The sequence below is a fragment of the Narcine bancroftii genome, chromosome 1 (genome assembly GCF_036971445.1).
Source record: "Narcine bancroftii isolate sNarBan1 chromosome 1, sNarBan1.hap1, whole genome shotgun sequence".
In the NCBI taxonomy this organism is placed as follows: domain Eukaryota; kingdom Metazoa; phylum Chordata; class Chondrichthyes; order Torpediniformes; family Narcinidae; genus Narcine; species Narcine bancroftii.
In genome coordinates this window covers 52,910,220-52,938,156 of record NC_091469.1, presented here as the reverse complement: position 1 = coordinate 52,938,156, position 27,937 = coordinate 52,910,220, and the positions used below count along the sequence as shown (strand labels likewise).

Below are 27,937 nucleotides of genomic sequence, written 5' to 3'. Positions count from 1 at the left end.
GACATGGTAGAGTAAACAAACCATCTGCAAAATGAAGAGGGAGTCAGAAAAAAATAGGAATAAAAGCAAAAAAGCAAACTGCTGTTAAAAGGAACTGTGAAGGTAAAACAATTTCAGGTCATGATTGATACAGGGCCACGATATGAAAAAGTAACCATTTCTTTGCCTTCACTAATGCTGTCTGATCTGCCGAATCAGTGTAGAATAGAACCATAGAATGCTACAGCACAGAAAACAAGCTGTTTGGCCCCTCTAGTCTGTGCAGATCATCATCTCCCTGGTTCCATTGACTTGCTCACATACCATAACCTTCCAGTCCTCTCTCATCCATGTACCTATCCAATTTACTCTTAACACATATTCGCCACATCAGATAGCAGCTCATTCCACACTCTCCCCACTCAATCTATGACCTTTTGTATTTATCTCCCCCAATCTATGTGGAAAAAGCCTATTCGCATCCACTCTGTCCATGCCTCTTGTAAACCTTGATTAAATCTCCCTTCATTCTTCTTCTCTCCAAGGAATAAAGTCCTAACCTGTTTAATCTTTTCCTGTAACTCAACCCATGAAGACTTGGAAACATTCTAGTAAATCTTCTCTGCAGTCTTACAATCTTATTGATATCCTTCCTGTAGTTACGTACCTAGAACTGCACTGCATATTCCAAATTTGGCCTTATCTATGTCTTAACTCCTAACTCCTGTACTCAATACTTTTCAGTTTTCAGCTGCCATTTTGGATCCTTTGCTGAAGGAGGAAATTATACTGACACAGTACAATTCACGAGACACATTACTGCAGTTCCAAGATTGACTAATTAACTTAGCCAGGAAGAAAATCTAACAGGAAAAATATTGCTGGTGGTGAAAATAGTCATTTTAATATCTGCTGGCACTGCCACTCACCTCATTCCCCCAACTCTAGCTTCACCTCCTGCCAAGCAAGCTTTGTGTACCTTCATTAACTTTCAGTTTTAATAGTCAAATGAAAAAAAGATAGGATGGGGCATCTTATACTGGAGTATGATCCTGACTCCAATTTTTCCTTTGCCTGGATAACACGGTTAGCACAACACTATAATTGTGTAAGTGACCCTGGTTCGAATCCGGTGCTGTCTGTTAAGAGTTTGTACGTTCTTTCCGTGTCTGTGTGGGATTACTCTGGGTGCTGTGGTTTTTTTCCCATGCTTCAAAACATACAGAGGTTGTAGTTTGATTCAGTGTAGTTGGGCAGAACTGGCTCATTGACAGGAAGAGGATGTTGCTATGCTATATTTTTCAAGAAAAATTAAATTTTATGGCATCAGACAGAAAGAAAAGTTAGAAATATATACCCCATGTGATTTACAAAAATTGCTACTTGAAATTTGATCAGATTGATGTTTATCCTTCTGTTCTAATCATAGATATTTGACCTTCATCCTCATTTCCCCCATTGCTCCAATTGTGAATATTGAGGACAGTAGCATTCTAGGCAGCCAACCCTGAGACATGCTCAAAGTACACAACCTTCAGAGAAAAGATGTCTCTTCTATTCTCCATTTGATTTTTTTTTACATTTAAACTTTCATTCATGATCGCTTGACCACTGGAAACAGGTTGCTTCTATCTATATTGTCCATTAGCCATGAAGACTTATTGGCATGGTTCATAGATAATTATTTACCAAAATGGGCCATACTTTTCTATATGCCAGTTACAGAAGGGTTGTAAACTCATAGAATTAAATCATAAATGTAAATCCTGAACCCAGGGCTTTGAAGTTGTAATGCATCTGAAAAGGTTTGATAGACAAAAAGGCTTTCATCTCTGGAAAATAGAAACCTAATCAGTCAGATGATCAATTGGCAGAGGAGTCACAGTGAGATGGAGAGAATTTTTATGGAGAGTAATGATCACAGGAAGAAATAAATAATTGCAAAATAGTTGTTGGCCATGCCTTGGAGGACACAGTTTTGCAGTGGATACTAGAGGTAGAAAGACCTTGAGGGAGTAGGATTTTGATGAGCTACCATCAAGAAAGGTGATGAGGACAGGACAAGTTAGAAGATTGGAGTGAACCTGAGGATATTAGCCAGGGTTGAGGCTGGAGTAGGGGCTGTGTGTACAAGTGATAAAAAGTCTTTAAAAGAATATTTAAAGAGTTGAAGTTGCCTTGGACTCCCTAGCATTGGTCCAGATATTATTAGGAACCTTTAGACAACATTTATGTAATGCTCAGTTAAAATCTGCTACCATTAGCAATTGCTTGTTTGAACCAGTTATAGGCCTCATCTTTGCAGTATAGTTTTGTGAAAGTGAGGTCACCATGGCATGGTGTCTGGCCTTGATATCCGCCCAAACCCCTCTCTTATTTGAGAACCAAATGCAAGATGGATCTGGCCAAATGTCCAGAAGTGCACCACTAGTGCATCCAATAACTAGTCAGGTTCTCAATGTATTCCATTGCATTGTGCGGAGAAGTATAGGGCCAAAGAAGGTATTTGTTTGCCTTTGTCTCCGATCATTTTCATCCCTCACTTTTCCTACCAATGTAGTGAAAGTGATAGAATAGTCTTCTTAAAAAGTATAAGTGATGAGAATGTATTGTTTGGAAATGTACATTGTTTCAGCAAAATAATCAAAATTAATTTAAATTACAGTATTGGTTGGCCTTGTACGCGGATATCGTGTTAATGGCTTTTGACATTTTGTAATTTACTGCTAGATGGAAACAAGCTTTGGACGGTTGCTGATTCATCACAGAAGATTTCTTTGCAAAACTGAGTTATATAGACCACGTGCAATGGTTTGAATTGGGTTGCTTTGGCCAGCTGTTGTGTTCTAAAAGTAAAATATTATTCAACACAACATCATGTGGAAAGTTAAAACCATTGGCAAGCATAACTTCTATTGATCACAAGGCCCCAAGACATCATATACAACACAAGAGGTTTTGCATGTGAAAATGCATACAAAGAACTTTGTGCAAAAATAAAACACACAGAGCAGATAAGCTGGGCCGTGGAAAGTGAAGGGAAAAATCAATGCAGCAGGCAGAGGCTATTACATTAATTCAATAGTGTGGAGGGATAATCACTGATGGGAACGATTGACTGAAATATGGAAGAAAAAGCAAAAACAAATCTGTGACATTTATAATAATTAAGGCTAACTTATAACTGTTTTTGCTTGAGTCTATTGAACCTATAATGAATGACTCACCTTGACCCCTCTCCATATCATGGTTCTGGCAATGCAGAGCTGGGAACTGATAACCATCTGGCAGACTGCAATTATTCTAGTAATGCATCCTTTGACAAGCCCTCTCAATCTATTTTTGTTGAAATGACATCTTGTTCAGTTCTTGCATTCTCTCTAGTTTTCAAAACAATACATGACATTGACTCATCCAAGAATAAAACTGCTTTTAGCAATTTATAGCAGGTGTAATAACAACAATTTGCATATACGCAACACATCTGACATAAGGTTCCCAAAACAATTTTAAAAAGGACTTTAAACAAAATATGTGATAATATTTGACACCAAATCACAGGAGATGTCCAATGAGTCAGGTTTTACCTTAAAGCATATTGGAAGAGGGTTATTTGAAAGGAATTCCAGAGCTCAGGCTGTTGTTTAATGGGTGCTTGTATGCTTTTCATAGAAACTCCACAGTCATAGGATCCTGAACGCAAGTCTATATTTTGATATTTAAATTGTGAACAATTTAATAATCAGCTTAAAACAAATATCTGTATTCAGGTTCAAAGTTCAGATTTATTGTCAGAGTAGATACATGACATCCTATATAACACTGACATTCTTTTTCTAGCAGGCGAGGCTATAGTAGATCAATCAATCTGAAAGCACCTTGTGCATTCCTGTGGTCAATCTCCATTTTGAGTTCAGGCCCAGAGAAATCACCTTCTTTCTCAATTCCAATTGATATTAAATCTGCATGCCAGGGAGATTACAAATAGGGCAGCAGTTTGTACTTGTTTTTGAATCAGTGGAAGATGATAGCATCCTTTTCCATCTGCTCTCTTAAACAGCGCATTTGAAATTCATAAGTGGTTATCTCACAGTGGTCTAGAGGTCATTGAGTCATAGAGCACAGTAACACAGCACAGAAACAGCCTTTCAGCTCATTATCTAAATGGTGTCATGTTAGCAAAATGGGAAGTACAATGAGATCTAGGTGTCTTTGTTCATCCATCTCTGAAAGTAAACATGCAGATACAACAGGCAGTGAAGAAAGCTAACGGCATGTTGGCATTCATAACAAGGGGAGTTGAGTAGAGGAGCAAAGAGGTCCTTCTGAAGTTATACAGGGCCCTGGTGAGACCACACCTGGAGTATTGTGTGAAGTTTTGGTCTCCAAGTTTGAGGAAGGACATTTTTGCTATTGAGGAAGTGTAGGTTCACAAGTTTAATTCCCTGGATGGTGGGACAGTCACATTTTGAAAGATTGGAGTGACTGGGCTTGTATACACTGGAATTTAGAAGGATGTAAAGGGATCTAATTGAAACATATAAGGGTTTGGACATACTAGAGGCATGATCATGATGTTGGGGGAGTCCAGAATGAGAGGCAACATTTTAAAAATAAGGTATAGGCCATTTAGAATGGAGTTTAGGAAAAGCCTTTTCACTAAGAGAGTTGTGGATCTGTGGAATGCTCTGCCTCAGAAGGCAGATGAGGACAATTCTCTGGTTTCAAGAAAGAGTTAGATAAAGATAGTTGAGTCAAGGGATATGGAGAGAAGGCAGGAACAGGGCACTGATTGTGGATGATCAGCCCTGATCACCAAGAATGGTGATGCTGGCTCAAAGGGCCAAATGTTCTACTCCTGCTCCTATTGTCTATGTCCATATCTACCAACAAGTACATATCTATACCGATCCCATTTACCAACATGTGGTCCACAACCTTCCCAAGATGACCAAAGATCAGAAAAAGTCATTTCCATTGAGGTCCCAGAACAATGATTGTCATAATGGCTATGCAGGCACACAAGTTCTACTGCATTGATAATGAAAACTTTTTCACCAACTCCATCTAATTCCACCCTAAGAATCTCCAGATCGCAAATTCCATTCTTTTTTGCACTTGTGCAAATTTACAATTCTTACCACCAACTTCAGTTGGCCGGTGTGTTTAAATTATACTTGGAGAAATGTAAATACCATTGTTGCTACTTGCAGCCCTAAGAAAGCTAACTCCATTCACAACTAATACAATTTATGTATTTGCTTTTCTATTTTAAGTATGATCAAAAATGGGTTTTTTTAATTGCAACAAATTAAAGCCCAGAATTTAGATTAATTATCAACAATGTTTTTGTTGTATTAAATATCCAACAGTCAATTTTACCTAAAATGTATCATGCAGACAATCATTTCCTGGCATAATTATCCCTTTCACTAAATTAGTCCAGGCACTGACTTTGATTCATCTAACACAGTGGTTCTCAACCTTTTTTCTTTCCACTCCACATTTTCTTCTTCTCTTTGGCTTGGCTTCACGGACGAAGATTTATGGAGGGGGTAAATGTCCACGTCAGCTGCAGGCTCAATTGTGGCTGACAAGTCCGATGCGGGACAGGCAGACACAGTTGCAGCGGTTGCAGGGGAAAATTGGTTGGTTGGGGTTGGGTGTTGGGTTTTTCCTCCTTTGTCTTTTGTCAGTGAGGTGGGCTCTGCGGTCTTCTTCAAAGGAGGTTGTTGCCCGCCGAACTGTGAGGTGCCAAGATGCACAGTTTGAGGCGATATCTGGCCACTGGCAGTGGTCAATGTGGCAGGCACCAAGAGATTTCTTTAGGCAGTCCTTGTACCTCTTCTTTGGTGCACCTCTGTCACGGTGGCCAGTGGAGAGCTCGCCATATAACACGATCTTGGGAAGGCGATGGTCCTCCATTCTGGAGACGTGACCCACCCAGCGCAGCTGGATCTTCAGCAGCGTGGACTCGATGCTGTCGGCCTCTGCCATCTCGAGTACTTCGATGTTAGGGATGAAGGCACTCCAATGAATGTTGAGGATGGAGCGAAGACAATGCTGGTGGAAGCGTTCTAGGAGCCGTAGGTGATGCTGGTAGAGGACCCATGATTCGGAGCCGAACAGGAGTGTGGGTATAACAACGGCTCTGTATACGCTTATCTTTGTGAGGTTTTTCAGTTGGTTGTTTTTCCAGACTCTTTTGTGTAGTCTTCCAAAGGCGCTATTTGCCTTGGCGAGTCTGTTGTCTGTCTCTCGTTGTCGATCCTTGCATCTGATGAAATGGTGCAGCCGAGATAGGTAAACTGGTTGAGCGTTTTGAGTTTTGTGTGCCCGATGGAGATGTGGGGGGGCTGGTAGTCATGGTGGGGAGCTGGCTGATGGAGGACCTCCGTTTTCTTCAGGCTGACTTCCAGGCCAAACATTTTGGCAGTTTCCGCAAAGCAGGACGTCAAGCGCTGAAGAGCTGGCTCTGAATGGGCAACTAACTCCACATAGCACTTTAATTAATCCCTATGCCATTGGTGCTCCGTGATTAGGTGGTATGTGAGTGGAAGGGAAGGTTGAGAATCACTGCTCTAGACCCAATTGTTACTGAAATATTTTGCTTGAGAAAAATTGTCATTGGCCCATTTCCTTTGGAGTTATGAAACAGTGCACATAGTGAGTCAATTAGGTACGATTAAAACAGTGATTTTTAAACGTTTTCTTTCCACTCACATACCACCTTATGCAATCCCAGAGCACCGATGGCATAGGGATTACTTAAAGTGGTATGTAAGTGGAAAGAAAAAAGTTGAGAACCACTGATCTAATGCATTTTCACTAGTGGGAAAATCTTAAACAAGGGAACATAGCTCCAAGATAAGAGACTGGTCATTTAAAACAGAGCTGCACAGAAATCTATTTTAACAGAGGGTGGTATATCTCTTTAATTCTGTACACCAGAAGATTGAGGAGGCCAGCTAACTAGAAACATTTAAGGTGAAAGAAGATACATTTTTGAAATATGGGGAATTGTCAGCTCTAAGAAACTGGTACAGTGAAAAGGTTGTGGTTAACCTAAATGGACCATGATCATATTGAATGGTGGTGCTGGCTAAAGAGGCAAGGTGGCCTGCTCCTCCTCCTGCTCCTATTTTCTTGTGTTCATGTGACAAGCATGGGATTTAGAATGTACAGTAATTCTGCTGAATGATATGCTTGCCAATTTCCCCCCCAAAAAATCCTAAGCCTCCACAAGCAAGAATAATTCCAGTAGATTTGTATATTGTACTTGTGTGAATGACAATAAATTATTATCTCATAAACTGTATACCTCTATAGGACTAAAATTCCTAATTTTACTGAAGGATTTTAAGTTTTTTTTTTAATCTTCATTCTTTTGCTCTCTCTTGGAGTGAATAATTCCATAGATCTGGCTAATTTTTATTTAATTTTTAAAAAATTATTTTTCATTCCAAATCTCAAAGCAAGCATTTTGACTGAAACAAAGGTTACCCAAAACAAATCAGAGATAACTCAGCTGAAGCTCTGATTAATGTGTATTAAAAAAAAAACAAAGAATAATCTGGCTGGATCTTAAAGAACAGCAAGGTTTCAAACCAGAGGCAATGAAATCCTATGCTAGTCATTATGTCATATTAAAATGAATGATGAATATTGCTTATAAGAACTTCCAAGTTTAATTTTTATGAATGAAATGACCAAGGTATCAGAGCCAGTCTTTCTGTACCTGCCATTATGACAATCTTACCTGCTGTCCCAGACACATCTACAATATTTGGAAGTGAACAGAGAAACATACCTCAAATGGTTTTGAACTGTGATGCCAGCTGAAGTTGTTCCATCTGCTACAAGAAAACATGCAACCAACTTAAATTGTAAGAATAACAATACCAGTTCTGGTTGTCAATTTCTTCAATCTTTCTTTCTCTCCTATTTCCTAGGTAAGCACAAGTACCATCTAATGTAATATCCAATCATTTATCAAATGAATTCCAATTGATTTTTCAGTATTTTCACAATTTCATTTCTTTAACATTGAATGGACAACAGAAAGAATATGCAGTGATGGGCCCAAAAGTTTCTGACTTAGAATTGTGCCATCACCATTCCAGTACTATTTTATCTGCCAGTCTTAGCTGATGGGTCTTCTTCTCCTATCCATTGAGAAGTAGCAAAAGATGGAGACAATAGTGGCAGAACCTTTGTTCTCATTAGCCACCTGGTACACAGAACAGTTGGGTGCCCTTAAGTAGAGATTTTTCCAGAGATTTGCATGTTTTCTGTATCTTCCTCCAGGTCCTACGTCCACTATTCAGCATTGCCACTGTGGCCATCTCTTACCAAGAATTTCTCTGGGAGAAATATCTTTATTCACTTTGTGGGTATCAAATAAAAAATTAAGGTGTTCTAGCTATGATATTTTGATTCTGGTTTGTGGAACCTGTGTTCTCAATCTCTTTCCATGCCATGAGACACTTTCCCCTATAACCCTCTCTTCCCACTGTCCAAATATTCTTTCTGAACGAAGCAACAAATTTCTTCTACTATTTTTCAAGAGAAGATACCTTTGGAATTCTCAACTCGCTATTCACAGAGAAAATTCATTTTAATTAAGGTGATCAGATGCAGATTTGAGGGCCATTTTCAGAATAATCTTTCACAGATCTTTAATTTACTGATGAAGTAATTAATATGAACCATTGATTATTTTTCTTTCCACAATTTGTTGAGTATTTCCCTATTTTTTTTTTGTTCATATTTTACTTCTTCCTGTGTTGATTTGCTGTCACTAGGCCTCCTGTAACATTTTGCAATTCTGATCATTTCTAGTTCTGACAAAAAAAAATCTTAGATTTGAAACTTTGGCTGAATTGATAGTGGCCAGTGGGGTTAATAGGAAAATTGGTATTCAATTGCTTCCAGAACATATGCTAACTCATTTTAAATCTTGGCTCCCTGAGTGCTGATCCCACCACATCTGCTACTCTGGTTCTTTGCTACACACCACGTGCAGTTCAATGGCAGTACCTTTTCATACTGAGATTCTCCAACATTATGCCGGGGAATCTTTTCCATGAATAACTTGCACATGCTCTACAATCCATATAGATAGATATTCAGTGTGAATTTTGCCTGGGCCACTCTGTTCCAGAATTCTTTGTAGCCTGGTTTGAAAAAGGAGCAAAGAGCTGGACTCCTGAGATGAGATCAAAGTATCTGCTGTTGATGTCAATGAAGAATTTGACTTATCATGGCTTAAAAGCCCAGGGAAAACCAAAGTTAATGGGAGAAAGCTTCAGTGGCCGAGATTAAACCTCACACAAAGCTAGATAGTTGTTGGAAGTGAGGCATTCAATTGCAAGGAGATAATTTGCAGATGTTCGTATGGTCAATTTCCTGGGCACACCCATCATCATATTTTGCTTCCATTCAATTGGTGAAGCAAAACAAGCTTGTATGCAGCAGGACCTAGACAACAATCAGGCATGGGTGAATAATTGCCATGTAACATACTGTAGTGGCAGCAAATGGCCATCTCCCATTTTTTTTTAAAAGAGTTCAGCAACCTCCATTGGTTATTCAATTGCATAATGACCATCAATATCCTGTAGACACCTGTACCAAAATTTCAACATAAATATTGCTCCTGTAACAATTGGTCAGAAGCTCCCAACTTTGCAGGGAGTAACTCGCCTTTTGACACCACAAAGCCTTTCCACCATCTTTAAGGTACAATTTTAAAATGTCATGAAATACTTTCAACTTGTCTGGATGAGGGCAGTTGGGAAACTTAGCAAAGTGACTGATACCATCCAGAACAAAGCAGTCTGCCTATCTTGATAACATTGTACAGGAGTGTAATTGAGAGTGTCCCATTTGGCAGCATCATTGCATGGTGTAGAAGCTACAAAGTGTCAATCTGGAAACCAATACAAAGCATCATTAAAATTACTGAGAAGATCATTGGGTCCCTTTCCTCTATTGATGATATTGACCAGGAGCATTGCTTAAATAGGAATTATCAAAGATGCCTACCAACTATCACACAGTATCTTTGTCCTATTACCATCAGAATCTGGAAGGAAGTACTGGAGCATCAAAATAGGGCTGCCAGTCTGGGAAATAGCTTCTTCCCACAGAATGTCAGTTTGAATGGTATCCTGGAAATGGGTAAATTATTCCAAAATATGTATCTATATTTATTTTATATGATTTGTATGTATAATTATTACACTCTGCATTGTATGTACATGTGCACACTGTAGGCCAGAGAAATGCTGTTTGAATAAGTTCAGTCAGATAATGATAAATTTGAGCTTGAACTTGTTTGTCCCATTTCTATCCCCATAACCATCCATTTCTTCCATGAGCAGCACATGGACTGTGCATCATCTAAAAAATACCCTGTGGTTACACCCTCAGGCCACTCTGACAGCACATTTCCAACCCACAATCCCTACTATTAAAATGCCATTTGTGGCAGGTGGATGTTCAATAAATCAGACAGCATTCTGACTTTGAAATATATTACCAGTTTTTCATTGTCACGGAGTCTAAATCTTAGGAATAGCTACACAACAGCATGGTTGGAGTATCTTCATCAGAAGTCAAAGGGCTTCAAGCAACTCACTAGTACTCTCACAAATGCAGTTAAGGATGGGCAATAAGTATTAGCCTTGGCAGAGATGTCCAGGTGCAGAACATAAATACGACATTCCATTTGAATTGGGATTATGACCTCACAAATTAGATGCAGATATTGAGGAGCATAAGTGATGCAGAAGTATACAAGAAGGGAATCAGGAAGACAGAAAGGGGGCACAAGGAACCCTTGGAAGATAAAGACACAATCCATTAAACTCTATAAGCATATTAAGACCCAAAGAGGTGATATAATCTAAGTGTGGAGCCACAGGAGATGGGCAAGGTGTTAAATGAAATCTTATCAACTGTAGTATTATTATCATGGAAACTTGTATGTTTAGTAAGGAATCCTGAAAACATATTTATATTACAAAAAATGTGGTGTTGGGACATAAAGATGAATAAATCTCTGGGGCCTAGACAATTATTGCTGGTTGTGGGAAGCAAAGGAGCAAATCACTGGGGCTGTTCCAGAGGTTTTTGCAAATTTGTTGACCTTAGGTGAGGTACTAGAAGACTGGAGGTTGGCTAATGTTGTGCCCTTATTATAGAAGGGTAATAGGACAAGCTTGGGGATGGGCGTGGGGGAGAGATAGCATGAGCTGACAGGTGATAGGAGAATACAAATGGGAGGGAGAAGAACAATAGATCAAGGAATGAAGTGAGCTGGCAGGTGACAGATGCAGCTCAACGCTAATTTTCCTCCCACATTTTGATTCAGGTTTCTACCCTCTTTCTTGCTATTCCTAATCAATTGTCATAGAATTGTCATACAGTAACTATCTTTTGCCTTCCACGGAAGCTGCCTGACCCATTGAGTTCCTACAGAGTTTTGTATGTTGCTGCAATTTTCCAGCATCTACAGTCTTTCATGTTTGTCTCAGATTTACAAGGATATTGCTGGGTCTGGAGAGCTTGAGTAATAATGAGAGACTGGAAAAGCTGGGACTATTTTCCTGGAGTAAAGGAGGCTGAAGGGTGACCTGACAAAATTTAATAAAGTCATGAGGGGCACAGAAAAGAGACCTTTTTGCCCAAGGCAGGGGAGTCTAAAGATAGAGGTATAGGTTTAAGGTGAAAGAGGACAGATATAAAGGGGACTTGAGGAGTAGATTTTTCATACAGATGGTAGAGGGTATATGGAACCATCTGTCAGAGTGGTCATTGCAGGTAAAGGATACTAGCTCAGGTAGGCACATTGGATGTCATAGCAAATTGGGCTGCAGGCAATTTTACCATGCTCTTTGACACGATGAGATGCAAGACAAAAGTTTTAAGAGCATAGATTTATTTTGGTTTCCTTCATTTTACTCTTCAATAGTTCAGATTTGAATTGCAAAATAAATTTTATTTAAAAATTATAAAATTTGAAAATGTAAATCTCAGTAATTTTTTACTTTCTCACGTGATCAGTGTGAATTAATTGTTTCTCCCCCCAAGTGCATTGATCAATTAGTATTATCTTGTACAATAGCAACTATTCATTTATGGGTCATTTTTGAGGTACCTCCCAGAGTTCCACTGGTTAGTTGCTTGAAATTGGGATCAGAGTGAGCCTGTGGCCAGATTTTATGCTACTGTGGCGGTGCACATCCTCATGGCGAACCGGCCCCACTTGTATCACAATGTGGTGGGGCAGCATCCCTTCCAGCGTGCACCCCGGGCAGTAATTATGATGTCACAATGCACCAGGTGACTGAGCTCATGCTGCCCTTATCAGGGCGGGCTGAATTTGAATAAAAGCAGTCGTTAATGATCCTCAACGTGGGGGCTGTGTTTCTTCCACTGCTCAAACCACCACAGTGGTGACCCAGACGAGCCCAAACGTTTTTCTGGTCTCAAAACACCATGGATTCAGCAGAGGTTAAGGCTGTCTCCATCAAGCTTCCTCCCTTTTGGACCATCCAACCAAGAACGTGGTTCAGGCAGGCAGAAACACAATTTCAACTACGCAACATCTCCTCAGACGCCACAATGTTATATCATGTCGTGAGCGCTCTGGACCAAGATAAGGCAGTGAGGGTGGATGACATCATCCACTATCCCCCGGCTATGGGCAAGTACACCGCCCTCAAGGACCTGCTGCTTGGAACTTTCGGGCTAACTCCCCAGAAATGGGCTTTCAGGCTCTTTCACTAGATGGACTTGGGGACTGTAGTCCGTCAGTGCTGATGGACGAAATGCTGGCCCTGGCGGGAGACCACAAGTCTTGTTTTATCTTCTGCCAGATATTCCTGGAACAGATGCCGTCAAGATGCTCCTCACAGATGAAGACTTCTCAAACCCAAGGAGAGCAGCAGCCCATGTAGATGCCCTCTGGCGCACGAAGAGGGAGAACAAGGCAGCCCTCAACCAGGTGGCATGACCAGTAGTCAGCTGACTGCAAACCGCTCCCAAGACGAAGACAAAGGAGGGCCAATCGACCTGCTGTTACTAACATCAGTGCTGGGGAGCGCAAGCCTGTAAGTGCTGGCAGCCTTGCAGGTTACAGGGAAATGACCAGGCCAGCTGCCGTTGATGGCTGTGACTGCTGGCCACACAAACAGCCTCCTTCATGTGATGGACAGATCCATCGGCTGCCGATTCCTGGTAGACACGGGGGCTGAGCTCAGCGTCCTTCCCCCCATAGCATTAGAGACTCACACCTGATCTCGAGGTCCAACTCTGCAGGCAGCCAATGGCTCCAGCATCAGGACCTACGTCACCCGCAGGGCACAGATCCAGATCGGAAAGGGGGAGTTCCACTGGAGATTCGTCCAAGCCTCCATTGGCACTGCACTGTTAAGGGTTGACTTCCTCAGAGCTCACGGCCTAATGGTTGACATGAAGGGCAAAAGGCTGGTCAATTCCCGAACATTCCACTCCACCTGACTGGACACAGCAGAAGCCCACAGGCCCAAAATCGCCACTGTAGCCGCCGCCAGGAACAAGATCTACAAGATCATCCATGAATTCCCCACCATCTTAGAGCCACAGTTTAATGCCACCCTGCCCCGGCATGGGGTCATCCACTACATCATCAAACAGGGCCCCCCACTGCACACTAGACCTAGACAGCTGCCACCCGAGAAGCTCCATCAGGCAAAGGAGGAGTTCTCCAGGCTCCAGGAACTGGGAATCTGGCGCTTAGAAAGCGCCTGGGCGTCGCCGCTCTATATGGTCCCGAAATCATCCAGGGGCTGGAGACCATGTGGGGACTACCATTGGTAGTCCACCCCCAACAGGTACCTGGTGCCCCTCATACAGGACTTCTCCACCAACCTTCTCGGCGCACAGGTTTTCTCCAAAGTGGACCTCGAGCGGGGATAACATCAGATCCAAGTGCATCCAGACGACATGGGTAAGACGGCCTTTATCACCCCTTTTGGCCTCTTCGAGTTCCTGCGTATGCCCTTTATTCTAAAGAATGCGGCCCAAACTTTTCAGTGCCTCATGGACACGATTGGAAAAGACCTAGATTTGTGTTCTTTTACCTAAACGATATTCGCATTGCCAGAACAACCATGATGAACACAAAGCCCACCTCCACACATTCATTGCCCGGCTGGCGGACTTCGACCTCATAGTCAACATGGCCAAATGCCAGTTCGGCAAGGAGTCCCTCCAGTTCCGAAGGTGCACCATTTCAGCGGCTGGGGCCACACCGGTGCCGGAGAAGGTAGCGGCTGTTCAATGATTCCCCAAACCCTCCACCCTGAAAGGCCTCTAAGAGTTCGCGGGGATGGTGAACTTTTACCCTCATTTCATCCCCAGAGCCACATGTACCATGCGCCCATTGTTTGCGCTCATGGCCACCAATAAAAAAGACTTTATTGTGGTCATAGGAGGTGGACAGGGCTTTTATCATGACAAAGGAGGCTCTAGCTAGCGCATGTGGTGCACCCACGGCGGGAGGGGCACATGGCGCTCTCTGTGGACACCTCAGCTATGGCAGTGGGGTGGGGGGGGAGTTCTGGAACAATGGCATGATGGACAATGATGGCGGCCGCTGGCCTTTTACAGCAAGCAGCTGTGCCCTCTGGAGCTCAAATACAGAGCCTTTGACTCAGAGTTCCTGATGCTGTATTTGGCCATCCGCCATTTCCACTACTTCCTTGAGGACAGGGCGCTCACAGCCTTCACGGATCACAAGCCCCTCACTCAAGCACTGGTGATGGCCAAGGGTCCATGGTCCGCCAGACAGCAGCGCCACCTCTCCAACATGTCTGAATTCACAACCGATATCCGACACAGGGCCGGCAAGGACAATGTAGTGGCGGATGCGCTCTCCCATCCAGCCATCAACACTCTCGTGCCCGGCCTGGATTGTGAGCAACTGGCTCAGGCACAGAGGAACGATGCGGAGATGCAGGCCTTGTGCATGGCCATCTCAGGCCTCAAACTCAATGATGTCCAGGTGCCCAGCAGCCCGGACACATTGCTCTGCAACGTCTCAACAGACACGCTGCGCCCGGTGGTCCCGCCACACTGTAGGGTGAAGGTCTTCAGTCTGATCCACGACCTCATTCATCCAACGGTAAAGACAACTTGCAGATGGTCGCAGAGCGATTTGTGTGGCACGGGCTGAAGAAGGAGGTGGCAGAACTGGCCAGGAATTGTATCAGGTACCAGACCTCCAAGGTCCAGCGACACATGCGAGCCCCCATCCAGAACTTCAACACAGTAGTTTGCAGATTCCAAAACATCCATGTTGATGTCATTGAGCCCTTGCCAGTGTCCAAGGAGGCTAGTTACCTCCTCATGATGGTGGATCAGGCCACAAAGTGGCCGAAGGCCTTCCCAATTAAGGAGGCCTCCGCGGAAATGTGCACCAGGATTCTGGTCAGGCAATGGATTGCTTGTTTCCCAGTCCCGGCACACATCACTAGTGACAGAGGGGCGCAGTTCACGTCTGCCCTGTGGACTCAGATGGCAAAGCTCCTGTGGGTCAAGCTCCATCACACCACAGCATACCACCCGCAGTCCAACAGGTTGGTGGGGAGGTTCCACAGGCACCTGAAGGCATTGCTTATGGCTAGCATCTCTGGACAATACTTGGCAGGCAAACTAGCCTGGGTCCTCCTCGGGATTAGGATGGCACCTAAGGAGGACCTGCAGGCTTCAGCAGCAGAGATGGTCTATGGCACACCGCTTTCCCTGCCGGGTGAGTTTTTTGGCCCAGACCCTGACACCATGGCCATCAAAAAAAACCTGCTGGCGGACTTACGCAGGCGACTGGCCTTTCTAGCTCCCCCATCCCCAGCACGCCATGGCACCCAGCCATTTCATCTCCCCAAAGAGCTCGACTCGGCCCAGTTTGTTTTCGTGCAGAGGGGATCACAAGGTGCAACGCTACAGCAACGGTATGAGGGGCCATACAAAGTCTTGCATTGGACCGGCGGAACCTTCACCCTGGACATTGGGGGGGGAGAGAAGAATGTTTTATGGTGGACCGCCTGAAGGTGGCCCATCTGAACTTATCACAGCCGGTGCAGCTGGCCACACCCAAGCGCCAGGGCCGGCCGCTAAAGTTACAGGATCCGTAGCCGGTTCTGGGGGGGGGGGGTTAGTGGCAGTGCACATCCTCATGGCGAACCGGCCCCGCTTGTATTGCCACGTGGCGGGGCAGCCATGGGGAAATGGCGACATCAGAGGTTTCTCTCTGGCTTCAACATCCCTTCCAGCGTGCACCCTGGACAGTGATTATGATGTCACAATGTACCAGGTGACTGAGCTCATGCTGCCCTTATCAGGGCGGGCTGAATTTGAATAAAAGCAGTCGTTAATGACTCTCAACGTGGGGGCTGTGTTTCTTCCACTGCTCACACCGCCTCACTACTTCTATTGCACAATTAAGAAATGTTTGCTCTGTCATTACTGGAATCAATTTTATTTACCATTTTAATTAAATCTATGAAATAATGGATCGAGATATCCTTGAAAACTCTTACATTTCCATCATAATCATTTTAATTTTTTCTGTCAGTATTTTGCAATTTGTCTAATAATCGAGTTATTAATAATGCATTCAATAGATGTCTTAATTTTTGAGAGCAAGTTTATAATTACCAATTTCTTCTTTCCGTAGTTGATTTCAAGGCTTCATGAAAGATTTTTCTTTTGAGTCCATGTTACCAATATCCTTCAGGTTAATACTTTCCAATCTATTTTGAGATTCAAAAGTTCATGTTAAAATTTGCATGGAACTTGATGTTTAGAATTGCATTCACTGACACAAAACATGAGGTGCAATTAAAAATCCTGCAACCAATTTGCACCAAATAGTTTACACCTAAAAGAGAGGAAGATTATTGTCCAAGGAAATCAGCACAGCTGGTTTAAAGCCTTTGACTCAAACACGCACCAGTTGTTCTTTTGCAATGATAAATCAAAATAGCATCTATATATTTTAACTTCAAATTTGCTCTTCAATTTCAATTTTCCTGTGAAGGAGCATTCAGGGTGATATTGAGAACATCCTAGCCATGATTTGGAATGTACAGAAGGTGTACATAAGCAGCAGAAGGAATATGATCTAACCACCTATTCACCCCATCAGTCATCTCCTGACCCATCTGTGGAAGACTTTATTGTTTCCATTCTACTGGCCTCGAGCCACCTCAGTACCAACAAATTCAACGTGGAAGCAAGTCATTATCAACAATACCTAAGAAGTCAAATATGTAATCTTTTTTTTGTTTTTTTATTGTTGGTCCAGAAGAATACTATGAGACAGTTACCATTCACCATTGGAACTAATAAACAAGACTGATGGAAAACTGTTTAGCAGACAATGCCTATAATCCAAGGCTAAGGTCATCCAAACCTCAGTAGTTGGCCTGCAGTATATAAGACAAAATTTTCATTTTGGCATGTTCTGAGGTTGAATTCTATGTTACTTTTGGCTTATTTGCATAAGCAAGATAATGGGTCTTATACCCAATGTCTACAAGTTATATGCCTTCTATCCACCTGCCCCCATTGCATAAAACTGCCCTGCAGGGCCAATATCCCTTGCACTGACACCTTAATTACTCTCAGAACTCTCCAATCATCAAGCCATGTCATTCACATACCCAGCATCATTTTCCTAAAACCGACCTATGATCTATCATGAAAAAGAATTACCAGGGTGGAGAATGAAAAAAAGGATAAGAATGTGTTCAAAGTCTCCTTGAAGATCCATCACTGCTCCCCCACCCACCCCCACCACTTTCCACAGATACCTAGCAATCTCTGGCTCATGACCAATGAAACATAGATCCATTAATCTTTGGCTTGGCTTCGCGGACGAAGATTTATGGAGGGGGTAAAAAGTCCACGTCAGCTGCAGGCTCGTTTGTGGCTGACCAGTCCGATGCGGGACAGGCAGACACGATTGCAGCGGTTGCAAGGGAAAATTGGTTGGTTGGGGTTGGGTGTTGGGTTTTTCCTCCTTTGCCTTTTGTCAGTGAGGTGGGCTCTGCGGTCTTCTTCAAAGGAGGCTGCTGCCCGCCAAACTGTGAGGCGCCAAGATGCACGGTTTGAGGCGTTATCAGCCCACTGGCGGTGGTCAATGTGGCAGGCACCAAGAGATTTCTTTAGGCAGTCCTTGTACCTTTTCTTTGGTGCACCTCTGTCACGGTGGCCAGTGGAGAGCTCGCCATATAATACGATCTTGGGAAGGCGATGGTCCTCCATTCTGGAGACGTGACCCATCCAGCGCAGCTGGATCTTCAGCAGCGTGGACTCGATGCTGTCGACCTCTGCCATCTCGAGTACCTCGACGTTAGGGGTGTGAGCGCTCCAATGGATGTTGAGGATGGAGCGGAGACAACGCTGGTGGAAGCGTTCTAGGAGCCGTAGGTGGTGCCGGTAGAGGACCCATGATTCGGAGCCGAACAGGAGTGTGGGTATGACAACGGCTCTGTATACGCTTATCTTTGTGAGGTTTTTCAGTTGGTTGTTTTTCCAGACTCTTTTGTGTAGTCTTCCAAAGGCGCTATTTGCCTTGGCGAGTCTGTTGTCTATCTCATTGTCGATCCTTGCATCTGATGAAATGGTGCAGCCGAGATAGGTAAACTGGTTGACCGTTTTGAGTTTTGTGTGCCCGATGGAGATGTGGGGGGGCTGGTAGTCATGGTGGGGAGCTGGCTGATGGAGGACCTCAGTTTTCTTCAGGCTGACTTCCAGGCCAAACATTTTGGCAGTTTCCGCAAAGCAGGACGTCAAGCGCTGAAGAGCTGGCTCTGAATGGGCAACTAAAGCGGCATCATCTGCAAAGAGTAGTTCACGGACAAGTTTCTCTTGTGTCTTGGTGTGAGCTTGCAGGCGCCTCAGATTGAAGAGACTGCCATCCGTGCGGTACCGGATGTAACCATTAATAAAGTGTAATTATTTTGGTAGATTAAGCTTGATTTTAATAACCAAGAAATTCAAAAAAAAGTTCTCAATCATGCCCAATAAGTTCTCATGTTAGTTTTACTAGCAAAAATTAAAATCCCCACTTTGAATTCTCCATCAACTGAAAAGTGCTTGAAATGTCATGGAAATTGAGTGACAAGCAGGATAAACCGGCCATGCATTCTTCTCAGATTAATGGAGGAGAAACCAAGCCTTTTTTCTGTCAACTATAACTGTGCTAAGTGAAATCAGTTTATGCAGTCCCAGTCTAGATTGTCAAAGTTTACATCTATTGCATAAAACTTCCTATAATTTGATACTCATGTGAAAAGTTTATATAGTCTCATTTAGAGATGCTAGAAAAATACACCACCATCCCTTCAGTTCTGGTCAGCAAGCTTCAAAACATGGTCCTTGGCACCTCCCACTGCAATGGACCTTGACTTCTGAAGACCGCAGTCAGTGTTGATCAGTTACATCTCTTCCTCAACACAGGCAAACCTCAATGTGCTTGGCCCACTGCTCTATTTTCTCTACACCCCTGACTGTGTGGCTAGTCAAATGTCATCTACAAATGGCTGTTGGTAAAATTACAAATGGCAATAAGGAAGGATACAAGAGTGAGATAAATCAGCTTGTTGAGTGGTGTAACAACAAACTTGCCCTCAACATTAGCAAAACTAAGGAATTGATTGTGGACTTCAGGAAGGGAAAGCCAGGAGAACCAGTCCTTATCAAGGGGTCAGCAGTGGAGAGGGTAAGCATCTTCAAATTCCTGGTTGTCAATATCTCTGAAGATCTATCCTTGGGCCATTATGTCATGAAGAAATCATGAAGAAAGCTCACCAGTGGCTATATTTCATGAGGAGTTTGAGGAAGTTTGGTAGGTCACCGAAGATTCTTGCAAATTTCTACAGGTGTACTGTGGAGAGTATTCTGACAGGCGACATTACTGCCTGGTATGGAGGGGCTAATGCACAGGATTTGAAAAGGCTATAGAGGGTTGTAAACTCTGCCAGCATCTTCATAGGCATTAGTCTTCACTCCATTCAGGACATCCTTAAGTAGTGGTGCCTTAAAAAGGAAATTTCTATAATCAAGGACCATCATCACCCAGACCATGCCCTTTTCTTACTGCTACCATCAGGAAAGAGTTACTGGTGCCTGACGCTAACACCCAACATTACAAAAACAGCTACTTTCCCTCCAGCATCAGATTTTGGAATGGATAATGAACCTATAGACAGTACTTAATTTAAATTAGTTACATGGCACATTTCAAACAACTCATATTGACAGAAATGATGTACAGATCATAAATTACATCTTAACTTAAGCAGCTATTTAAAGTGCAGTATTAAACATATACTCGAGGTACAGAATTGTACATACAACATGGTAGTAATCAACAATCACCTCAAAATGCTTGCGAGTGAAAATACAACTTCAGTCTGGATTTAAGAGTTAAAGGAAGGGTCTGATTTGATGCAGGGAGGAATGTTGTTCCACAGTTTGGGGGCTGCAATAGTGAAGGTGCAATCTCCCGTGAGTTTGCGATTTGAGCACAGAATAACCAAGTGGCTTAAATTGGCCAATCTGAGGGGATTTGAGGTGGAGTAAGGCATTCAGAGATTGGTGCTGTAGGAGGGGGCTAGTCCATTAATGGCTTTATAAACAAACAGGAGAACTTTGAAATCTATTCTGAGCTGTACTGGCAGCCAGTGAAGGGAGGCCAGAATAGTAATATGCACCCTTGTCTTGGCTCCTGTCAAGAGCCTTGCTGAAGCATTCTCCACAAGTTGCAGATGAGCTAATGACAACTGACTAATTTCCATATAGAGAGAGTTGGAGTGGTCTAAACAGGAGAAAATGACAGCATGGATCACTTTCTCGAGCTCTTTCAGCGACAGGAATGATTTGATTTTGCCAATAGTGTGGAGCTGTAAAAAGCTAGCTTTTACTACTGCATGAACTTGTTTGTCAAACTTGGAATCGAATATCACACCAAGGGATGTGACGTGTGATTTGGTGAGGGTGGATAAATTACCAAGAGAATTAGAGATATTTTGGTGGAGTTGGGGTGGGGGAGTGGGGGCGCAAATAGGATAATCTCTGATTTGCCTTCGTTTAGCTGCAGGAATCTTTGAGCCATTTAGCACTTTATATCCTCATTTTTTTGTTCTCTCTTTGCACTAATTAGTAATCTTATAAATCTTGTATTTACAGAATTGTAATTTAGTGCAACATTTCACCAGTTATGCACAATCCTACTGCCACATAACAACAAATTTCATGACATGTTCATGACAGTAAATCGAATTCTGATTCTGAATTGGTGCAAGACAGTAATATCACAGGTAGTGATTTTTCATTTCATACTCTGGTAAGAATTGTAGCTTTGAGCTGCAAGATCTCTGCTCTGCGTCTTCTATGATATACCTCCTACCTAGGCATAAATTATTCTAAAAGTGTATGAACAATGTGCAAAGATATGGTGGCCAGAAGGATTTCAAAAGGATTGCACTCACCAGCAATGTCTTGCACAGAATTCACACATAGGCTGAGAGGAAAATACATGTATTAGTGAAGATATTATCTGAATAGCCATATTTTTTTAATCATAGATAATCAGACACAACTTTCTTTTCTGAGGAATTAAAAGGTCTACCTCCAGCAACACCATTGTGCCTTTACTTCCTTTCAAGTTTCAATGCATTCCCATTGCATCACTAAACCTGTCTCATCACTTTTAGTTCCCTTCAAAGATATTCTGTGTAAGAAGATGAATAAACAATAGTCTTTTTCATTCCATTCAGCATTTATTACTCTTTATTCTGTTTCCAAAACACAGTAAAATGAAAAACACTTTTGATATTGCCCTGATTTTCTGGGATACATTATATTTTATCCCCACTATCTTCTTTTAATTTACACTGTGTGATACCATTAGAAAGGAGCACATTTCTGATGAGTTGACTTAAAAATAAAATATTTAGATATTTTAAAACATATTAATATTGTTCCTGCATGCTCTGTACAGTTAGACTCAAATCTTCTCTTGCTCAAAAGCAAATATTTTCTGTAATGGGGTCAAGGAGATTGTAAAGGAGATCTGCTGGACTATTAACTTAGTGGGCAGTCCATTCTATCCAAAAATTTTGACACTAAGTTTCCTAGCATTGGAGCACAAACATTTCAACCTGGAAGTATTACTGTAACACTAATCCAGAAGTCTAGGCTGATAATTTGGAGGTAAAACTTCAAAAATAACACAAAACCTGTTCAGTGCACCTGTGAAACTTCAATGAAGTTAATTCAACAAATCTAAAATAATGACAAACCAAAGTTAATATTTGACCTGTTCACCAAATATTTTCAAAAACCACATCTGGTTCATTAATGTTATTCAAGGAAAGAAAATGGCCATCATTATCTTCTGGCCTATGTGATTTCAAACCCAGGGAAGTATGACTAATCTTAACTGAAAAATAAATGGCGGCACTGCCAGAGCTCCTGTAACAGCAGTCCTGCCGCTGGTGCAGACGTGTGAAGAGTAGGGAGTGGAAATAGAACAGTCCCCATGGGGTTTTACTGTCTAGTCCTACTGCCTCCATACAGGTTAAAATGGCCTGTAAAAGGAGCTGACCATGTTTTATTTAAAATGCTGCCACCACAGGCCTTGAGGGGTTGCAAACTCCAGGGAAGCAATGAACTGGCACAGGGCTCCAGTTACAAGGAAAACACACCCAATTTAGAAGGAGATGCAGAGGAGACAACCCCAAGGATGGTCACCATGGAGGCAGATCAGCGAGGACTCTGCAGCTGAAGACCACACTCAGGTGGCAAGCTGTTGGTGACTTGTGGGCAAGGAACACCCACAGGCCTGTGGGTTGCTGGTGACTTGAGATCAAAGAACTCGCATCAGGCTGTAGGATGCTGGAGACTAGCTCAAGAGAACCAGATTTTGGAATTGGGATACGAGAGGATCCTGAGGGCAAAGAGGGTGCCCAAAGTGCCCTGGGTGCTGAAGGCTTCCTCGACAGGTTGAAATTGGGCTCGGGTTGCTGATGGATTGAACTGAACAGGAGTTTTTTTGTGGCTTCAGAGGCTGTGGATGCACTGGAGGAAAATCCTCATATAACTGGTGACTCTGGGAGGGTAGGGGGGGTCTTTCTTTTGCTTCTATTTCTCTGACTGTAATGCAATGCAAATCTCATGGCAGATCAAGGCAATTTGTGTAATAAAACATTCCTGTTTTATTGCATGACAATAAATAGAATCTGTTCTGAAGTTACTCAGAAAGCTAATAAGAATAAGAATCATAATTAATGATGAATAACAATATATAGGGACTCTGCAAAATAGAAAATGTAAATAGCCACTAATAATAATACCCACAGGGTAAAAAAAATCATAACCACAAAGGATTAAAGATTTCTTAATACATTATTTTGAATTCCAGCTGCAATAAATTGGTTATTCTGTCAGTTATCAACTTAGACCACAGAACACAGTACAGTACAGGAACAGACCCTTTGGACCATGTGTCTGTTTCAAACTTGATGCAAAATCAAACCGAAAATCTATTGTGTGAACCTCCATCTCTTTCATATTTATGTGTCTGCCTAGAAGCCTTTTAAATGCTACTTTTGTATTTACATCCACCATTACTCCTGGCATCCCATTCTGAGCATGTACCACTCTTTGTGTAAAATATTCACCCCTCACCTTTCCCTTAAAATTGCTCCGCCTCACCTTAAATGTATGTCCTCCTGGTGTCTGATGCTTATTGCCCTGTGGAAAAGATTCTTATCTGTCCACCCCACCAATGCCTCCCATGACTTTATACGTCTCCATCACATTTTCCCTCAGCCTCCTATGTTCTTGAGAAAACAATGTATGTCTGATCGCTATCCTCTTGCTAGTCAACATTTTGCTTAATGTGTATAAAATGCCTTAAATTTTCTTTAATCCTGCTCACCAGACATTTCATGGCCCCTTTGACATTCCTGGGCACCCGGACATCCTTGAGTTTGAGGCCCAAGATGGCGGTCCCCAAGGCCTGCATCTCCGCATCGTTCCTCTGTGCCTGAGCCAGTTGCTCATAATCCAGGCCAGGTACGAGAGTGTTGATGGCTGGACGGGAGAGCGCATCTGCCACTACATTGTCCTTGCCAGCCCTGTGTCGAATGTCAGTCGTGAACTCAGACACGTACAAGAGGTGGCGCTGCTGTTTGGTGGACCACGGATCTTTGGCCATTGCCAGTGCTTGAGTGAGGGGCTTGTGATCTGTGAAAGCTGTGATTGGCCTGCCCTCGAGGAAGTAGTGGAAATGGCGAGTGGCCAAATACAGCATCAGGAGCTCCAGGTCAAAGGCATTGTATTTGAGCTCCGGCGGGCACAGCTGCTTGCTGAAAAAGGCCAGTGAACGGCATTGTCTATTGACCCACTGTTCTAAAACCTCCCCACTGCTGTAGCTGAGCCATCCATGGAGAGTGCCGTGTGCACCTCCAGCCGTGGGTGCACCAGCAGTGTGGTGCTGGCTAGAGCCTCCATTTTCACAATGAAAGCCCTGTCTGCCTCCTCTGACCACGATAAAGTCATTTCTTTGGTGGTCATCAGCACGAACAATGGGCGCATGGTGCGTGCAGCTCTGGGGATGAAATGATGGTAAAAGTTCACCATCCCCGTGAACTCTTGGAGGCCTTTCAGGGTGAAGGGTTTGGGGAATTGTTGAACAGCTGCTACCTTCTCCAGCACCAGCACAGCCCCAGCTGCTGAAATGGTGTGCCCCAGGAACTGTAGGGACTCCATCCCAAACTGGCATTTGACCGCATTGACCGTGAGGCCAAAGTCTGCCAACTGGGCAAAGAGTTTGCAGAGGTGGGCTTTGAGTTCATCGCGGTTGTGACTGGCAATGAGAATATCATCCAGCTAAATGAACACAAAGTCCAGGTCATTTCCAATAACGTCCAAGGCGCTGGAACATTTGGGCCGCGTTCTTTAGACCGAAGGGCAAACATAGGAACTCAAAGAGGCCAAAAAGGGTGATAATGTCCGTCTTACCCACGTCAACTGAATGCACCGAGATCTGATGGCATCCCCACATGAGGTCCATTTTGGAGAAGACCCCTGCACTGTGGAGGTTGGCGGAGAAGTCCTATATGTGGGGCACCGGGTACCTGTTGGGGGTGGTTGCATCATTCAACTGACCATAATCCCTGTACGTTCTTCAGCCCCTGGATGATTTCGGGACAAAATGGAGCAGCGATTCCGAGGCGCTGTCCAAGTGCTGGATGATTCCCAGTTCCTGGAGCCTGGAGAACTCCTCCTTTGCCTGCTGGAGCTTCTCAGATGGCAGCCATCTGGGTATAGCGTGCAGTGGGGGGCCCTGTGTGGCGATGTGGTGGAAAATCGCATGCTGGGGCAGGGGAACGTTGAATTGTGGCTATAAGATGGCAGGGAATTCATGGAGGATCTCGTTGAATTAATCCCTGGCAGCAGCTACGGTGATGATTTCAGGCCTGTGGGCTTCTGCTGTGTCCAGTCAGGTGGAGTGGAATGTTCGTGCATTGACCAGCCTTTTGCCCTTCATGTCAATCAGTAGGCCATGAGCTCTGTGGAAGTCGGCCCCTAACAGCGCGGTTCCATCGGAGGTTAGGACGAATCTCCAGTGGGACTTCTCCTTCCTGATCTGGATTTGTGCCCTGCGGGTGCCATAGGTCCTGATGGTGGAGCCATTGGCCGCCCGCAGGGTTGGACCTCAAGATCAGGTGTGAGTCTCTAATGCTGTGGGGGAAAGGACACTGAGCTTAGCCCCTGTGTCCACCAAGAACCAACAGCCCGTGGATCTGTCCGTCACATGAAGGAGCTATTTGTGTAGCCAGCCGTCGCAGCCATCAATGGCAGCTGGCCTGGTTGTTTCCCTGAAACCCGCAGGGCTGCTGACACTTTCAGGCTTGCGCTCCCAAGCGCTGGTGGGAGAAACACCAGGTCGACTGGCCTTCCTCTAGCTTGATCATGGGAACAGCTTGCGGTTGGCTGGCTCCTGGTCGTGCCACCTGGTTGAGGGCTGCCTCCTTCTCCCTCTTCATGCGCCAGAGGGCATCCACACGGGCTGTTGCTCTCCTCATCAGTGAGGTGCAGCTGGATGTCCTCCGGCATCTGTTCCAAGAATATCTAACGGAAGAGTAAACAAGGCTTGTGGTCTTATGCCAGGGCCAGCATTTCATCCATCAGCACCTACAGACTACAATCTCCGAGCCCATCTATATGAAGAAACCTTGAAGCCCATTGCTGGGGAGTTAGCCCAAAAGTTCCAAGCAGTAGGTCTTTGAAGGCGGTGTACTTGCCCATAGCCGGGGGGTGGTGGATGATGTCACTGCCATATCTTGGTCCAGAGCGCTCACAACATGATAGAACATCGTGGCATCTGAGGAGATGTTGTGGAGTTGAAATTGTGCTTCTGCCTGCCCAAACTACCTTCTCGGTTGGTGGGTCCAAAAGGGGGGAAGCTTGATGGAGACAGCGTTAACCTCTGCTGAATCCATGGTGTTTTGAGTCCAGAAAAGCATTTGGGCTCGTTGGGGTCATCACTGTGGTGGTATGAGCAGTGGAAGAAACACAGGCACCACGTTGAGGGTCATTAACGACTATTTTTATTCAAATTCAGCCCGTCCCTTTAAGGGCAGTATGATGTCAGTCACCTGGTGTATTGTGACATCATAATCGCTGCCCAGGGTGCGCGCTGGAAGGGATATTGGAGTCAAAGTGAAACCTCTGACGATGCCATTTCCCCATGACTGCCCCGCCACATGGCAATATAAGCGTGGCCAGTTCACCATGAGGATGTGCGCCACCACAGACCACTCTTTATAGGTTGGGTTAATGCATTATATGCCAATCCTTCTACCTGGGTAGACAGATTTTGTCTGAATTTAATTTGTTCAGATCAACCAGACAGGGCTGTCTGCTGTCACCAGCCTTATTTGCATTAGTTATAGAACCTTTGGCTCAAGCGATAAGGCGAGATATTAATATTAAGGGAATTACAAAAGGCGAACAAGAGTATAAAATTAATCTGTTTGCAGATGATGTGTTGATATATTTATCTTATCCTAAAAGTTCTTTAGAACTGTTACAAAATGTTTTGAAATGATATGATGTGATTTTGGGCTATAAATTTAATTGGGATAAAAGTGAGAGAGCTTTGATATTTTTTTATTAACAAACTTTAAATTGAAAGCAAGAACATGCAATTTTTAAATCGCTGCAAGATTCAACGAGCCGTAATCAAATTGTGTTCAGGATTATTGATGAGAGGGTGAGAGGGAGGTTGCTGTGAGAGACAGAGCTTCCCTTAGCTAGAGTTGTGAAGATATGTCACAACAGTGAATTAGCTCTGCAGCATGCAAAAAAAGTTTGCAAGTATCAGTGAAAATGAAGGCATACCCATAGCCACAGTGGTGGGTCACACACATAAACAAAAAAAAAAGATATAGGAAACAACAAAAAGATGGAGTGACATTCAAGACCAATCAATGTGACACTCAACATGCACCAAAACAATGCCCCGCTTATGGAAAAGTCTGCAATAAGTGCAAATAGCAGGATCACTATGCAAAGCAATGTTTTTTCCAAAAGGAAAAAAACACAGAATTAAAAGTGTGCTCACTGTAGAAAACATTGTACAAATGATAGAAGAAACTGCTCTCAGTGACACACTTTTCATTAGCATGGTAGTACAGGAAGATTAAAAGCCAACAGACAGTGAACAGCCAGGCGGGAACAGAGTTGAGCAGGACAAGCGGACTGCGTCATTACATACAAATGAAGCAAATATTCCTTTCAAACTGAACACAAGGGCAAAGGTCAATTTGATCTGTAAGTGCGATATCATGGGAATGAAGATAAAGCCATATATCCATGCAAATTCTGCGCA

General features: G+C 43.4%; 1 protein-coding gene and 1 long non-coding RNA gene across 8 annotated transcripts in view; one reads left to right on the top strand and one right to left on the bottom strand.

Annotated features, from left to right (window-relative positions):
* Positions 1-26,634, bottom strand: part of LOC138758293 (uncharacterized) — a 33,388-nt gene extending 6,754 nt beyond the window's left edge. Inside the window, exons 1-5 of one of the 6 annotated variants that reach the window (XM_069926997.1) lie at positions 23,978-26,634; positions 16,684-16,778; positions 7,790-7,835; positions 3,567-3,684; positions 3,207-3,359 (exon numbers count right to left, since the gene is read on the bottom strand). In XM_069926997.1, the coding sequence (XP_069783098.1) occupies positions 16,764-16,778; positions 23,978-24,823 (861 nt within the window). In that variant the 5' untranslated portion in view covers positions 24,824-26,634 and the 3' untranslated portion in view covers positions 3,207-3,359; positions 3,567-3,684; positions 7,790-7,835; positions 16,684-16,763. Of the gene's footprint in view, positions 1-3,206; positions 3,360-3,566; positions 3,685-7,789; positions 7,836-10,522; positions 10,684-12,142; positions 12,279-16,683; positions 16,779-23,977 lie in introns of those variants that run through there. The other 5 variants (XR_011354241.1, XR_011354243.1, XR_011354246.1 and 2 more) reach the window with 5 other exon arrangements.
* Positions 12,398-27,937, top strand: part of LOC138758304 (uncharacterized) — a 60,832-nt gene continuing 45,292 nt past the window's right edge. For both annotated transcript variants that reach the window (XR_011354249.1, XR_011354247.1), the window contains exon 1: positions 12,398-13,975. This is a non-coding gene — a long non-coding RNA (uncharacterized lncRNA). The remainder of the gene's footprint in view (positions 13,976-27,937) is intronic.